This window comes from Mya arenaria, chromosome 14 (assembly GCF_026914265.1).
Source record: "Mya arenaria isolate MELC-2E11 chromosome 14, ASM2691426v1".
Classification (NCBI taxonomy): Eukaryota; Metazoa; Mollusca; class Bivalvia; order Myida; family Myidae; genus Mya; species Mya arenaria.
Window position 1 is genome coordinate 37,048,129 of NC_069135.1, and position 16,284 is coordinate 37,064,412.

The following is a 16,284-nucleotide window of genomic DNA, read 5'->3' on the forward strand; positions in this document are numbered from 1 at the left end:
AACAAAAAGTACTGAAAGCACCAACATGTATTGGTTTCATGTGCATGATTATATGCTTTACATGTGATGAAGTCTTAAGTGCAAAAAAGGTGGTGTGGAAGGCCAACAAATTAAACGTTTCAAAAGCTCATGTTTTATTTCGTTTTGATCGAGGAACACTATTTTTCAGAGGTAAACCATTCATCCTCTGCCATGTTTTGGTGTAATTATATAAGGAGTTGACCGAATTTTACGAAGATTTTAGATCGAAAAGCGTTTGGATTTTTTCGGAAAAGTCAGTCGACCATCTAAGCAAGTTTTTGTGGCAACATGCTCCAGACTACCCATCCAACAAGGTTTTGTGGGCCCTTGATGATATATTTTCAAATCAGAAAGATTTTAATAAAATAATGAAACATAATGGCTTAAACTCATTTCCTGGCTACAAACATGTAATTGCCTTCAATGGCCACAAACGCTCAAGACATTGTTGATTGTTTTGTCAAAAACATTAATTTTCGAAGAAATGCAAATGCATATTATTGAATGAAACTCTGATATAACATGCTTTCGTAAATGATTGATAAAGTCCTGATTACACCTAAACAATAATCTGTCCTGTAGTACACAGTTATCACTGCTTTTTTTGTCAGTAAACATGGTGGACGGGATGCGGTGAATAAATTGCTGCTTCCTCGGTGTAAATCTTTAATATTAATCTATTTGATGGTGGTGGTGGTGTTAATAGTTTATACTCCGGGTCCAGGCGTGATCACATTGAAGGGTCCCAGAGTGACAGTTCAACCACTGCACACCTATCCTGGGCAGAACCAGTACTAGGTGCCTTCACCTCTGCAAGGAACTGACAACTTTTGTACATGCCAGGGGCAGTGGTACAGTGCGAATGGTCGTAGAAAGGATTTCATAACCAATCACAACAGAAGTGACCTGGTCCGCCCGGGAATCGAACCCGGGTTGTCCGATTCAGAGTCCAACGCTCTACCGATTGAGCTAACCGGGGGGACCTATTTCATGGTTTCGACGTCATTCTGCTAACTATAGAGCGCATGAGCACACAAATAGGTTAAAAGGACATGATAATAAGTAGTTCTTTGGAGTATCCCCTCTTAATACTTTCTGCGAGCATGCTGGAAATTTTTGAATGTTTTAAACGTTTAATGTTTTGGACCTTCAAACGATTTTTGCACTGTGGAAGGACCTTAAAGGGACTAGACACTAGATGATACTAGTGCAAGAAAAAAAAAAGAGAAAAATGTCAAACACATGCATTTATTGAATATCTGTGTGTACAATACATTGAATATTATAGTTACTGATGTATCTCATTGCTTACTTCATGTATCTTTCACATTTTTTCGTATTTTTCCAATTCGAAATTTACTGGGTTTGTAAAGAAATCCCAGTAAATAAAAAAATAGCGTCGGTATATGTACCTGTACTCATGAAGTGACCTCCACATTCTTAATAGACACACTATAAAGTAGGACACCATTATACGCTATTTTTAAACGGGTAAACTCAGCTGAGACAGCGACGAAGTATTCTTTTAATTAAGTAAAATGGTGTATTAAAATGATGTATTATCGGCCTCATACTAATTCTCATTGATATTTCTAGGCTTGTTTTGAGATGGTGTGTTTGCCTATGTTGGGACCATCTGGTGTCTAGCCCCTTTAAACATGAAAAGAACGTCCCTGTTACTTTAAACTTACCGAAGTAAGACGCTCGCATGTTATGTTTAAAACCGCTATGTGTCTTAAACACACTTTGTTCATATAAATCCGTTCTTATTCACTGAAACTGGATACCAGGAAGAATATGTAAGCGACACTTGAGATAAATGGACTTCCTTTTTAGATATAAAATACCCGGGTTTCATTATAACAATATAATGTTTTTATATAGTTTCATCGAGTAGCATGTTGATGTGTTCAGTGTATGATTCACTGGTGTTTCCTTCATATACAAGATGTACTTACAAGAGATGTTCTTCGCAACTTGAAACCCACTTGAACAACACAATCAACGGGAAATTTATGTTCCGTTTGTTAGTTTTAAATTGAAAGTTTGATAACGTTCTAGCTGGACAGTGTTTTAAACAAGTGTTATTTACAGACTTGGACTCGCAAGTGTTTGCATGGAAATGGCAGTGTTTTTCATGGGATGCTGTAAAATCAGCGCTGTTCTGGCGATGGGTATTTGCTTTATACTTCTATTATTTTCTATACTCTTTTAATGAACATTAACGTAAGTTGCCAATTGTAGTGTGTTTGTTTTAAATAGTGCTTTAAGTTAATTCAATAATGATGTCACAGTGCCGTAGCAACACTGAGGCACATGTTTTTTGGGCAAAGAACATTTTCTATAGCTTTGAAGATTACTATTTTCGACTTACTTCTGTTGCCTCAATGTACACGATCCATCGACCAAAGATACTCCAGAATGCAGGAAATTGCTTCTTGCAAAGAAAACTTTCCGGGGGGGGGGGGGGGTTGCATGCCCCCGGACCCCCATAGATTATTCTGCCTCGGTGTCTTTTTAAGTCTGGCTACGGCACTGTGTCACTGCTAGTCTTAACCAACTTAAACCTTCACTCCCACAACTTGACAATTTTGACCTTTTTTAAAAAAAAAAAAAATTGTCTCAGAATCATCTCATTTTTTGGCATCAGTGCCTTCAATTTAGCTATATAAGATAACTCACAATAGAACAGATCTCAGTTGTTTTGTTTATTGTCGAAACTTTCATTTTATTTAAAGCTTTAGTAACGCTTATAGCCATAAAACATCCATTTTCAAACGTAAATAAAACATCAATTTTCAAACGTAAATATGAAAACTGCGTTCTGTTCTTTTGTCTTGGAATACTGATTTCATGTCATTTATGCAAAACAATGGCTTTTTTCAAGACAAAAAGTAGTTGTTTAAACAATTAATCTGTGATAGTGCAGCTTTAAGGGTCAATTCACCACTTGCTACAGGAAGTAATGTGTCGTTTTCATAATACACATTCCCACTGAAACACTATTTACTAGAAGTATCTTGTGTTAAAGGTGCACTATAGTGACCGATTTGATAACTTTTAAAAAAAAGAATTTGTCTCAGAATCAGCTGATTTAGGCATTAGGCCCCAATTTCTCGAAACTTCTTAATCAGCTGATTTAGACATTAGGCCCCAATTTCTCGAAACTTCTTAATCAGCTGATTTTAGGCATTAGGCCCCAATTTCTCGAAACTTCTTAATCAGCTGATTTAGACATTAGGCCCCAATTTCTCAAAACTTCTTAATCAGCTGATTTAGACATTCGGCCCCAATTTCTCAATACTTCTTAATCAGCTGATTTAGACATTAGGCCCCAATTTCTCGAAACTTCTTAATCAGCTGATTTAGACATTAGGCCCCAATTTCTCGAAACTTCTTAATCAGCTGATTTAGACATTAGGCCCCAATTTCTCGAAACTTCTTAACCAGCTGATTTAGGCATTAGGCCCCAATTTCTCGAAACTTCTTAAGCTTAACAGGCTTAAGTAGCTTATTTCAATTACTCAAAATACATACTTGAATGGAATTTTGATAAACGAAAAATGGTTTAATTTAACTAACATAGATAATTCCTATCTAAAGTATAAAAACTCTTAAAGAAGTAAATATTATCCAAATTATTGAAAGCCAAAAATAGTGAGTTTAGCCTAATCCTGTTATAAGGGACTTAAGAAGTTTCGAGAAATTGAGGCCAGTGTTATAAACTCCGTCATGTAGGATAACTCACAATAGAACAGATCTCACTTGTTTGGTAAACTGCCGAAACTTTCATTTTATTTAAAGCATTAGTAACGCTTTTAGCATTAAAACATCATTTTTTGAACTTTGATATGAAAAACTGCGATCTGATCCTTTTTCAGCAGTCTTATATTACCCGTTTCCAGACATTAACGCAAAAGTTGGCTCAGTCCAAGACAAAAAAAATGAAAAAAATAGTTGTCAAAACAGTCAGTCTGTGAGAGTGCAACTTTAATTCTCAAACAGCATTGAAAGTTTAAGATATACCCACTTATTGTCCTTTCTGATTTACCTGCCCATGAATACAATTCAATCGAATCAATAGATTTAGTCCCCGGAAGTATAAACGTTATATTTAAGATGCCATGTTTCAATTTGGGCATGTTTAGGTATAACCAATGTTTCTTGTATAAACCTTGGTTTCTGTAAGATTTGTTTGTTTTCATTTATTATATAAGAAACATGGGCTACACCCAAGCCAGAAAAAAGCAAATCATGACATTTGAAGTATATGCTAACTTTTCTCTTTCTGGGGACCAAGATTATTTTTATACAAAGAATTATAGAAGAGACATTGGCTACACCCAAACATGCCAAAATTGAAACATGGCATGAGATGTATCATTTCTACAGGTACATTTATTGTACTGGAATGACCTAATGCTTTTGCAGATATGTTTCTTAGCTACCTGCCTTATAGGCCTATGTCAGAAGTATGTTGTTTTATATCAATATTTCGAAAATTATATATATATGTCCCTTTATAAATGTTGCTTTTTATTATTAATGTCATACAACCATATGCATATTTCAGTAGTTTTGTGCTGCTGGGGCGGAGCTGAAGGCGTCACAACAACAGAGGGGTTAACAACAGAGGGGTTAGTCCACATACCAGAAAGTTGGCATAAACATGCAAATCGTTCTAGAAGACATAATTAAAAGCAATCTTAAGACCACACTCTAGATGCATCAAGTCAATTAGAGTAATTTACATATTATGAAGGTGTCAACATATCCTCCAGGCCCCTCTAAGAATACAAATAAAGTAATTTTGAAGCCAATTAATTTTAGTGGCACACTCCTAGTACTAGTACATGTTTTACAATCCGTAAATTAAAATGTTCTAATAAGTAAATAAAATAAAGTCTGTGTTATGAAATTGATGAAATATACCCAATTTGTTATGTTATATTATGGCTGTATAGAACCCCGACAGCGTTGGACTCGACGCATGCAGCCACACATTTCAGTGAATCGGGCAACGCCAACACCGACCAACCGATAACCAACAACAACAACAATGATAAGTCTCCGTCCACGGATTACTTATCCAGCACCGATGCCTACGATGACTACAGCGCCGACTACAGCGCCGACTTCAGCACGGATAGCACCACACACACAACCCCAACGGCAAAACCAATGACAGCTCCTCGGCAACCGAGTAATGTTTTTCTTTTTTATGGGGCTTGGCATTATCAAATCGTTTTTAATCTTATAAAAATACTTTTTAACATATAAGTAACTAGCAAATGCTGCCATATATAAGTGTGCAGTACACAGAAATCGTGAAACTGAAATCGTGAAACTTTGGGAGATATACGTCGCTACCTTAGGATTCATACTAATGAAATATCTACAATAACAGTAAATGAAAAGCCAATTCAAATCCAATCCACTTCTTTACCTACAGGAGAGGGTTGTTCCTGCACTTTGAGACTGGCAGTCGCCATCCCTGTGTCCATTATAGCCGGGATGATACTCGTCTTTGTGCCATTCCGCATTTACATAAACCAACAACTGTAAGTTGTCATCATCATCATCATCATCATCATCATCATCATCATCATCACCTTTTTATATGTATTTCAACAAATCAATAACATGTATTATAGTTTAAAGATTTGAACGATCAGTATTGCCTGTTGTAGATGTTTTAGGCGAACAAGACGTGGACGATGGTCCGGCGCCAGCGACAGAACCACGGAAAAGGTGAATATTGCGCAAACAGAAATGATATTATCTATGCAATTCTTGAATATATGCATTTTATGCTTATATCGTAGGAATTTATTTAGTCATTAATTATAATAGTCTTTTCATTTTAAAGCTGCACTCTCACAGATTGAACGTTTTGACAACTTTTTTTTTATTTTTTGTCTTTGAACGAGCCAATTTTTGCGAAAATCCATGGAAACCAGTTATGTGAGACTGCTGACAAAATATCAGATCGCAGATTTTTATATTTAAGTTAAAAAAAATGATGTTTTATGCATTTTTCTTAAACCGTTAGTAACGGTTAAAGCCATAAAACATTACTTTTCGAACGGAAATATGAAAATCTTCGTTCTGATTTTTTGTCCGCAATCTTATTTCTTTGGTTTGTAGATATTAACGCAAACATTTGCTCTTTTCAAGACAAAAAATAAAAACGGGTATATCTGTAATAGTGCAGCTTTAAAGGGACTAGACACGAGGTGATACTTCCATATGCTTGGATTGAAATCGTTGTGTACAACGCATTGAATCTTACTGAAGTATCACTTCGCTTTCCAATTCGAAATCTACTGGCTTTGTCTAACACGTAAATACCAGTAAATTTAAAAATAGCGTCGGTATATGTATCTGTTCTAATCACGTGGCATTTACATGCTAAATATACACACTATAAACTGGGAAACCAATATGCGCTATTTTTAAACAGAGACACATATTCTTTTAATCATGTAAACTGATGTATTAACGGGTTTATAATAGCTCTTATTGACAATTATAGGCTTGTTGCTGTATTTGCCGATTTAGGGACCATCTGGTGTCTAATCCCTTTAAATAGTTATCAACACTAGTGGAACAAAACACAGTCTTAATTGTAAGTCTTAATTGTACGCTGTTTCAGGTATTGCGCCAGCTCAACCTAGATAGACTGAACGAGCTGGAGAAGAAACAACTCCATAGTAATCTTAAATATGTTGCCCAAGGCGATTCCGTGTCAATACTAGTTACTGGACCGGAGGAGAAGTCGTCTCAGGTATATGATCAGATTCGAGATGGCGAGCTTAGTACGGCTAACAACACCACTGAGCGCGTTGACAATGTGTACCAAACGTTGATATCCGAAACTGAACATACCAATGGTAACGCTGCAGTATTAGTAGAAAGTGAGACAAGTGTCAAGAAGGAACCGCCTGAACGTGATAACAATGAAGCGGAGTCTGAAGTTATGTGTACTAATGCAGAAGACAAATCAAACGATGAGAATGATCTGGCAAGCCCATTGCCATCAGACCTGAGAGCGAGGTCCGAACAACAGCTGTATGAGGTCGGCAGAGAGAGCGCCATAAGCTCGAAAGAGCTTAACTTTTTGACAATTGAAAATGAAAACTTCAGGTCAAGTGCACAATGAACACGGTCGTCTCTTTAAAAAATCATTGATTTAAAGCTGCACTCTCACAGATATACCATTTTTATATAAAAAAATTGTCTTAGGAAGAGCAAATTTTTGCGTAAATATCTGCAAAACAATGATATAAGATTGCTGACAAAAAATCAGATCGTAGATTTTTTATATTTCCGTTCCAAAATTAATGTTTTATGGCTGATACCGTATGGATACAAAATGCATAAAACATAAAAAAAAATCAATTTTTGAACTTAATTATAAAAATATGCATTTTTTTTGTCAGCATTCTTATATACATGTTTCTTATGGATTTCCACATACAAATAGCTCGTTCCAAGACAATAAATAAAAAAAGGTCTCAAAACGTTCAATCTGTGAGAAAACAGCTTTCAAATGAAACTTCAGATCAAGTGCACGATGAACATGGTCGTCTCTTTAAAAAATCATCGATTTTAAATTTGACAGTTTTTTTTTGATTTAGATTACTTTTTATGTACAATGCATTGTATGTTGCCTAATTTGATATGTTGAAACGATCTCAAAATTGTTTTCGCGATAACATAGTTACATTCGCCACTTCGTCTTTTCTTTTGAAAGACAATATATCAAATTACTTGTATAAAGCTTTGTTTTACAAAAGTGTATATGACGCAAATAAAATGAATTCCAAACCAAAATCTTATAGACTTATTGAAATAAAATAGAATGACGGTGGAAAGAGGAGTGAGAATGAGTCGATGTAGATGCTATAAAGTATCACGTAGATCTGCACTGTTAAAGCTGCACTCTCACAGATTGAAAGTTTTGACTTTTTTTGTTGTCTAAAAATCAGATGAGTTTGGCATCAATGCCTTCAGTTAAGTCATATGAGATGAATGGCAATACACCAGATCTCAGTTAATTTGTCTTAAGGTTACGCTCTTAGCCATAAAACAGCCATTTTTGAACGGAAATATGAAAAACTGCGATCTTATATTTTGTCATCAGTCATATTTCAATGGTTTCAGACATGTATGCAACAATTGTCTCATATAAAGACAAAAATAAAAAAAGTTGTCAAAACGGTCAATATATGAGAGTGCAGCTTTAACGAAACCTGATAGAAGCTCATTTCTTCATTCCTGGGTGTGTACGGAACAAAGATTGTTATCTTTCCACGACAAATTTTAGACAATAATTAATACGCACATCAGTGCAAGAGAGTCCGGCTAAATCTCTAAATAATTTGGAAACATCATCTACGATTGGCAGATCGAAATTCTTGGCAATGCTGGAAATCCTTGTCTTGCCCAGGGGCAAACAAAATTAAAATTAATCGTATGTATTTTTTTTAAAAATTTAAATACTTTTTTATTACATTTTGAAAAACTGTGATGGGAGAAAAGTTATCTACCACGGCCACTCGTGTAGGATAGGTTCATCCCAGCCCTCGCGCAGGGTGATCTGCTGAAACCTCGTTTCCGCAAAATACCCTACGCTTAGATTGGGATGAACCGATCTTATACTCTCGGCATTGGAAGGTACCTTTTCATCCACCTCATTTAAACCTCGTTTCCGTAGTTTGCACAGGGATTTGGATACATCTACCCATGGAAGATACTTATTATCAATCGGCGTTATCAATCGGCTTTAATCGACATTCAAGCTTTTACCAAAAAGTAGAAAATACTACCGAATAACACTTTTAAGCGATATTTACGTATTAACTTTTTTGATGAGTATAACACTTGGCCGCCATACTATTGTGTCAAGACTTAATGTTCATGTGATCTAGTGATATTGTCGAGAACATACATTCTCCCAATTCATTACAAGGAATATTAATAAAACAAGCAGATATGAAACTGAGAGATTAATGTCTCACGGAAACCAACATATTGCGTTGCTATCGGAAAAAAACTCGGCTATTGCGTTGCAATCGGAACACCTCGTCCATTATCCAACCGAAGTCATTATCCGATCTATCTCGAAGCTAGACGGAGATGGCCGAGTTGTAACGAAGGTTGGACCGATGATGTGAAACAGAAACAGTTATCAGGGGTGTATCCTGGAATCGGCGTTAGAGGGAGATAAACTCGGCTATTGCGTTGCAATCGGAACACCTCGTCCATTATCCAACCGAAATCATTATCCGATCTATCTCGAAGCTTGACGGAGATGGCCGAGTTGTAACGAAGGTTGGACCGATGATGTGAAACAGAAACAGTTATCAGGGGTGTATCCTGGAATCGGCGTTAGAGGGAGATAAACTTAGGGGCGTAACCTTTTGACTTGCGCTCTCCATCAGAACAGAAATTTATTTGGTTTAAAGAGTTGTGGGAAGGTGGTTGGGGTACTCCTCAAGATTTTCAATGTAGTTAATTTTCGTGTCCTAAATGGTGCATTTGGGCGCATTTTATTACTTTTTTCTCCTTTATTTACATAAAAAGTAAAATTTGATGTCAAGTTTCTGAACACATAGTAGTTAAAACAAATATCCAATCAACAAGGCTCCATTATGTACAACGATATGTATACACTTTTTATTATAGAATATTACAAAAATAAAAATGCAAACTCATTTTAAATGAAAATGTCAATCAATAAAACAAACTTGTTAAAAATATGTTTTCACATATTATTTACCCATTTCAATGGACAAACAAAGTACACAATGTCGCGATGTCAACGTAACACTTTTGTTGTCATTAATACCTTGACCGTGATTTAACGTTTTTTGACGTTTATTAACGTTCGATGTCGCGAAAACGTTAGATTCTGATTATTGAATGTTGTTTGTTGCGCCAGTTCAACATTCGTTTCACTAGAGGGCCCTATATCGCTTGATTAAAATGATCATCAAGTCAGTGGTTATTAAGGATGTTGCTACTTGCCTAGGAAGTAAGTGGTTACCGAGTAACTTGATGGTTGATAAGGAGGTTGTTCCTTGTAAATGGAAATTTAAAGTTTTTCTAGGGAAGTCAGGACATTATCAGGTGGTTGTTTACAATGGCTAATGGATGTGATGGCAATGTTAGCTGAATGAAATGTAAGTCAACGGTTGCTTAGAAGGTTGATCTGAATGTCAGAAGTTGCTAAGGAATAAGTGGCTGCCAAAGAATAAAATAAGTCATATGTTGTTATGGGTGAAGGTAGTTGCTTAGTAAATCATTAGTTGCTAAGGAAGTCAATGGTTGCTAAAGAAGTTACTAACTTCTAAAGAAGTAATTGAAAGTTATTGGTAAGGAAGTCATTGGCTCCTAAGAAGACGTAGTTAATTAGGAGTCGTCGGTTTTTAAGGAAGTCTTTGCTTGCTTAGGATGCCAATGCTTACTAAGAAAGTCAGTGGATGCTGGTTGCTTAAAAAGTCTTAGTTTGCTAAGAAAGTCTTTAAAAGATTAGGTAGTAAATGGTTGTTAAGGAAGTGATTGGTTGGTTGAAAGTCAAAATTTGCTAAAAAAATCATCGAATTGCAAGGAAGTCATTGGTTGCTATGGATGAAGGTAAATGCCTAAGATATAATTGGTTGCTAAGGCATTCATGAGTTCCTTAGGAAGTCATTGGTCGCTTTGGATGAAGGAAGTTGGAAAGAAAGTCATTGGTTGCAAAGAAAGTCATTTCTTGTATAGTAGTCTGTATCCGCCCCGATAGTTCAATAGTTGAGCATTCTCTTCGGTTGCTGAAGGTCGCAGGTTCATGATACCTCAACGTGTCATACCGAAAGAAGACGTTAACAATTTGATACATGTAGCTTACGTGCCTGACACTCGATGTTAACCTTCATCGATAGGAACCAATGACTTCATTTTATTCTTTAGCAAACATTTTATTCCTAAGCAACAACTTACATCCATATCAACCAATACTTTCCTTAGCAACCATTGACTTCCATATCAGTCGACTCACTTTGCCCTCACATCAACACGTTTTAAAGACTGCAACGTAAACGAAAATTTGAAAGCAGTCCGAGAAATCTGAAATATATCTTGGTGAGGAACTGAGGGGAGTAGATTGTTCTAAATAATTACTCAGAAAATGAAGAATGTGCTGACTAAAATACACAGCCTTACTTTACCTACTACAAATAGTCAAAACGTCCCAATATCGGATGTCATTTAATAAACTTTACGCCAGCAAAAACTTGCAACATGAAATCAATGTTCGTATATTCTATTACATATAGGTTTATAAGTTACTGTTATGAAAATAGCCAGTTGTATTAATTTCATCAATAAACATTACTGATTCTCATATGACAGGTACTTACCGGAAACAATTTGGAGGCGCTCAAACAAGAGAGTAAAATAACGCATGTCACGACTACAGCCTTTCAAGGCGTTTAGCGCTTTCATTTAAATATGTATAGATACTTGTACCGTCACGGCAACAGTATTGAACCGATGCCGATTTTTGTACGCTTTCTCAAAGTGAATAGCGTTCCAGAGATGCATCGATCTAATTTAATTTAAGTTGCATAGAAAAAGAATTGCTTTATTCCAATTTTACAATGAAAATATAGTCAATGATTGAAAATTATATTTAAACACGGTGTCCACGAGATTTTTGGCCACGAGGGGAACATGGATGCCAGGAAGTGACATTTAAACGGTGTGTTACAAAACATAATTAACACTGATGTGGTTAACATTTAACCAAGGGTAAATGTCCCTTTAAGCCTGGTGCCCACTAGACGGGGAAAGAGACGAAGCTGGCTATCCCGCACATGTTCCCTTTGTTCCGGGCGATCCAGATGTACCCATCCATGCCCCAAGATTTGCCTGGAATGGATATATCAAATCTTATTGCATCTTTATATAAACATTGAAATTGAGATAAACAATGAATATATTATAGTTTTTACTCGTTGGCTCGAACTCCCGGGAACCGGCGAAAATACTTCGAGCCTCGGAAAATTCGAGCAAGGCGGGAATGTTTACATTTTGTTTAAAGAATCGGTCCTAAAATCCAGTTCGAGCCAACGAGGAATTCGAGCAAATCGTGTTCGAGCCAACGAGGAATTCGAGCAAATCGTGTTCGAGCCAACGGGGTTCGACTGTATTTTAATATAGCGCCATTACATTCAGAAATGACTGCTCCGGCACATCGCCAAAAGTGTGTTAAATTAAACATAAATCATTTGTATACTGTACCCATGGCGGTTTTGAGAGGAATATTGTTTTAATTTATTATTGTCAATTTCGAATATGTCTTTCATTACTAATCACGATGCTGATGATTTCTACTATACTTATAAAAACAACTTTGGACCACAGTTACTAGTATCACGACTATACGTAAGATTGTTGATGTAAACCTTTAATAATAATAATTTATTATTTTTTATCAATTGATAAATAGTCGTTGAAACAAACAAAAATATAAGAACCAGTGTCACGTACCCCAACTATTCTTGCAGATCCAGTAGTCCTTTCCGCCATCTGAGCCATACCCTACCACCTAAGATAATTTAGGTCAAGATATTATAGTGAATAGATATGTGTGTTCAGTTCAGTGTAAGATGGTATTAATATTTGTTTTTACCAGTGTCATAACCATTTAGTATTTAGTAAGTTTGTTTTAATATTAAATTATTAGCATAATTAACTGGTTCAAACTTGAGGTCAAAGGGAAGTTACTACATTTGATTTTAAAAGTAGTTCTCTTAGTTATTACTTTCACTTTTATCGATACCGGGGAATGTGATCTTTCATTCCTCGAAGTGTTCGCCTCTCATTCTGTGTTCGAGCCACGTTATTTTGGCAATTTTAAAAGGACACCAGTTTTGAGATCTAGCCAACATAATCGAACTTATGTGGCCACGTATGTACTATACCTGGAGGGCGTGGTCAACCCGTGTGGGAGAGCAGGCCGGCTCGCTGTAAATACCGCTCCGGTACAACTAAAAAGGGAGAAACTGTTGATACGTACGTAGACTTTTCAATGTTTTCAGCCTAGACAAATAAATCTCGTCGGCATATAATGTCGATGTTACTTTTAAAATTGATACATATTACAGCTGTTTATTCTATAAAACTGTTCAAGCCATTATTAAATCATAATAAGAATTAGAGGTCATAAGATTGACATGATTATGTTTTTGGTCACTCAGAAAGGACATAACTTCATATAGGTACCGACTTCTAACTTCACGTCATTGAAAATGCATCATATCAGTGTTATATATATAATAGCCGTTTTCAAAATGGAGTTATATTAATAAGCATAGAAAAAGCTAAAATTTGTTTCAATAGTCTGCAAACATTAACACATGTAAAGTTACCTGGAATGATGCGTGGCTAGCGTCCACCAGCGCCAACACGGGACGGCCGTACACCGCTGTCTTCATGGCATCTTCGTCGCCCGACTTTACCCTCTGTCCGCCAGTTACCTATTGTTTTAAATAATACTGAACAGAATCGGCCAGTATAACGATTGGTGTATTTAATTTTATGCCGGTTCAACAAATAATAATGACCCGCATAGAATTACATTCAAAACTCGCTATGTCGAAGTCATTGGGACCTCGGGAAATACTTCGACATAACGCAAATTACTATAACCGAAAAGAACACGTTCCAATTCACACGATCAACATGAAAATTGCAAGTGTTTTGTGATGTGCCGAAGTCCTTGTTCAAGGCCATTCAAGCAGTAAAACTCACCTGCGCTGCTGCGGAACAGGAGCTGTTTTTACACGATCCCTGACTCATCGGATATCCGGACTGTGAGCAGAGGCCGCCGATGTTGTGAATGCACGTGAAAATGTCCGGGACCGCTAGACCCCCCTGCGTGCAGCAGTCATGCACCTCAGCAGTACTCAGCTCGAGGAGCTGGCCAGTCTGTATGAAATGGAAGCTCTCCATACATTCGCCCGCCCCTAAATATCAAATATAACTTTCAAGTTTATGACAAGACCTTCGTTCGGTTGGTTTAGTACGCAAAATTAAGAAAGTAAATGTTAAGAAACTGAGGCCGGAGATACATAATTAATATACTACATGAATAAATGTAATAGACGTTATCGATTTGAGTGAAAGATAATTTATAAATTATTAACTGCACGCATGTTGTACAGCCGTCTAATAAAAATGTAATACATGTTAAATTATATTAACCTATAGACTGCGGGTCTCCCAGCTGCCCCTGGTTCTTGACGGGCGACACGGCCCCCTTGTTTCGCCAGTCCCAAGAGTCTGGGGCAAACTGTAGCCTCTCACTGCCAATGTGGATATCGTTGATTTGCATTTCCTTTGGCCTTGGACGAGGCTCCTGGAAGCATATATACAAAGTCACGATGTTACCGCGGATCAAACATCACGGGTATCTTCAGTACTTGAGGATCTATATCGAGCTTTCTAGAAAATTCATATTCAAAAGCAATTAGTCAGTCCACACTTTCCAAAAGGCTGCTGATAAAGTGTCTAGAAAACTTATGTGCGAAAATGGTCACATTAGCGTAGATTAGGTTGGGTCCGTGTTCCTCAAAAAAGATCTTACTTGCCAAGAGCATCCTTATATACTGTATTATATTGACAAAATGTATTTATTTCTTGGAAAGTCGCAGGAATATGCATACTATAATACGTAATAATGTTAAAGATGCACTATTACTCCCAACATAGATTTAACAAATTTAATACTATTGTTCTTATATATATACCAAAAAGGATAAACAAATGTCGAAAAGAATGGTTCTTATGAAGGATACCGAGTTTAATTTAAAAGAAATGCGCAGAAAACACGGCATTTCTACCTTAGGAGACCATAGTAAATCGCAGTAAATCTTTTAGCATTCACCAATCATTTAATATTTTTGCGCTTTCAGCTATTAAATACAGAGTTATAATAGTATTAATAGTAATTAATATTTTGCAGAAATGCATTATTTACTAAGAAGTTGAGGGTGTTTCACTAATTAATTATGTTTGTTTTACATGTGTATGTATTGATTTCGAGTAAGAGTGTCACCTAAAGTCCATGTAAGTTGCTGAAAAGAGGAAATTCGTTTTCAAATATTTGAAAATATGACCGAAAATACATTGTTGGATGAATTGACGATTTTTTAACCTCTTATTGTAAATCAATACATACAAATGTATAATAAACATCAATTTTGACTAATAACTTCACTTCTTACGAAATAATGTTATTATGGAAAATATTAACTACTGAAAACAAGATTGTAACCGTGCATTTAATAGCAGAAAGCGCATCAATATAAATGATTGGTGAGTGCTAAAAGATTTACTGTGATCTACATTTGTCTCATAAGGTATATAATACCGTGTTTTATGCTCATTTCTTCCAAATAAAATTCGGCATCCTTCATAAGAACTATTGTTTTCGACATGTATTTATTCTTTAAGGAATATTAAAACAATATTATTATTTGTGGTAAATCTTATTTCAGAGTAAGAGTGCGTCTTTAAACATCCCTTTTAGATCAACAGTAAAACCACTGAAGTAGTTTGCCTAACAAGGAAGTCTAAATCGGTCAGTAATTTCATCCTTGATCTGCATGTTTTGCGTCAAGCTATTATATATGTAATATATTGTTTAACCTACATTGTATACATAGCAAGCAAGACACGCGATCCATATTTATTTTGTATTTCATCCACATGAACGTTAAATTGCACATATGTCCGTTACAATACCATGTCGGCGCGGTCGTTCAGCTCCAGGGTAAACGTCACATCCGTCCGGCTGTTGTGCTCGCGGACCAGCCCCCGGTTTTCCTCCCACCACTTCCGGTGCCTCTGCTCAACATCCGCTGACGCGTACACCTTTCCTTGATGGGACTTCCATGCTTCCCAGGTGGGCTCCGGGTCAAGGTTTATCGAAACTGATAATCCATGCGTCTGTACGATCAAGACTAGGGTAAACAAGAGTCCTTTGATCGGAAGCGCTGCTATTAAGTTCATATTTTCTAGTTTCAGTACTTGTAGAAAATTAATTTAACCGTCGCGAATTAAAATCGCTTTCCTTCTACCGAATATAAAGAATATTTGTTAAATCTGTGTGTATAAGTACGATTAAATATAGTGAATACAGGTTTTATCTATAGCATCATATGATTGATTTAGCCATGTGACGATATCTTTTTGATCACAATTTGGTCATAT

At 36.3% G+C, this 16,284-nt stretch overlaps 2 protein-coding genes across 3 annotated transcripts; one reads left to right on the forward strand and one right to left on the reverse strand.

Annotated features, from left to right (window-relative positions):
• Positions 1 to 1,822: 1,822 nt before the first annotated feature.
• On the forward strand, positions 1,823 to 7,857 carry LOC128217605 (uncharacterized). Of its 2 annotated transcripts, none has more exons than XM_052924851.1 (6): positions 1,823 to 2,195; positions 4,595 to 4,658; positions 4,986 to 5,224; positions 5,474 to 5,582; positions 5,712 to 5,772; positions 6,677 to 7,857. In XM_052924851.1, the coding sequence occupies exons 1-6, from the start codon at positions 2,138 to 2,140 to the stop codon at positions 7,181 to 7,183; spliced, it is 1,038 nt and encodes a 345-aa protein (XP_052780811.1). In that variant the 5' UTR covers positions 1,823 to 2,137; the 3' UTR covers positions 7,184 to 7,857. The 2 variants fall into 2 exon arrangements, with proteins under 2 accessions (XP_052780811.1, XP_052780812.1); XM_052924852.1 differs by having other exon boundaries at positions 5,031 to 5,224.
• A 3,777-nt stretch (positions 7,858 to 11,634) lies between these two features.
• LOC128217606 (procathepsin L-like) lies at positions 11,635 to 16,248 on the reverse strand. Its single transcript, XM_052924853.1, has 7 exons — positions 15,817 to 16,248; positions 14,275 to 14,428; positions 13,822 to 14,036; positions 13,440 to 13,547; positions 12,993 to 13,058; positions 12,559 to 12,616; positions 11,635 to 11,937 (listed from the first exon to the last, which is right to left on the reverse strand). The coding sequence occupies exons 1-7, from the start codon at positions 16,081 to 16,083 to the stop codon at positions 11,846 to 11,848; spliced, it is 960 nt and encodes a 319-aa protein (XP_052780813.1). The 5' UTR covers positions 16,084 to 16,248; the 3' UTR covers positions 11,635 to 11,845.
• Positions 16,249 to 16,284: the final 36 nt, after the last annotated feature.

What these genes read in the sequence shown, in the direction of transcription:
- LOC128217605 (XM_052924851.1), top strand. Translation starts at nt 2,138, where the DNA reads ATGGAAATGGCAGTGTTTTTCATGGGATGCTGTAAAATCAGCGCTGTT. An exon ending in CAGCGCTGTTCTGGCGATGG is followed by an intron (nt 2,196 to 4,594) that starts GTATTTGCTTTA and finishes TGCATATTTCAG; the next exon opens with TAGTTTTGTGCTGCTGGGGC. An exon ending in GACAGCTCCTCGGCAACCGA is followed by an intron (nt 5,225 to 5,473) that starts GTAATGTTTTTC and finishes CTTTACCTACAG; the next exon opens with GAGAGGGTTGTTCCTGCACT.
- LOC128217606 (XM_052924853.1), bottom strand. Translation starts at nt 16,083, where the DNA reads ATGAACTTAATAGCAGCGCTTCCGATCAAAGGACTCTTGTTTACCCTA. An exon ending in CCTGTTCCGCAGCAGCGCAG is followed by an intron (nt 13,548 to 13,821) that starts GTGAGTTTTACT and finishes TTAAAACAATAG; the next exon opens with GTAACTGGCGGACAGAGGGT. An exon ending in GATCTGCAAGAATAGTTGGG is followed by an intron (nt 11,938 to 12,558) that starts GTACGTGACACT and finishes TATCCATTCCAG; the next exon opens with GCAAATCTTGGGGCATGGAT.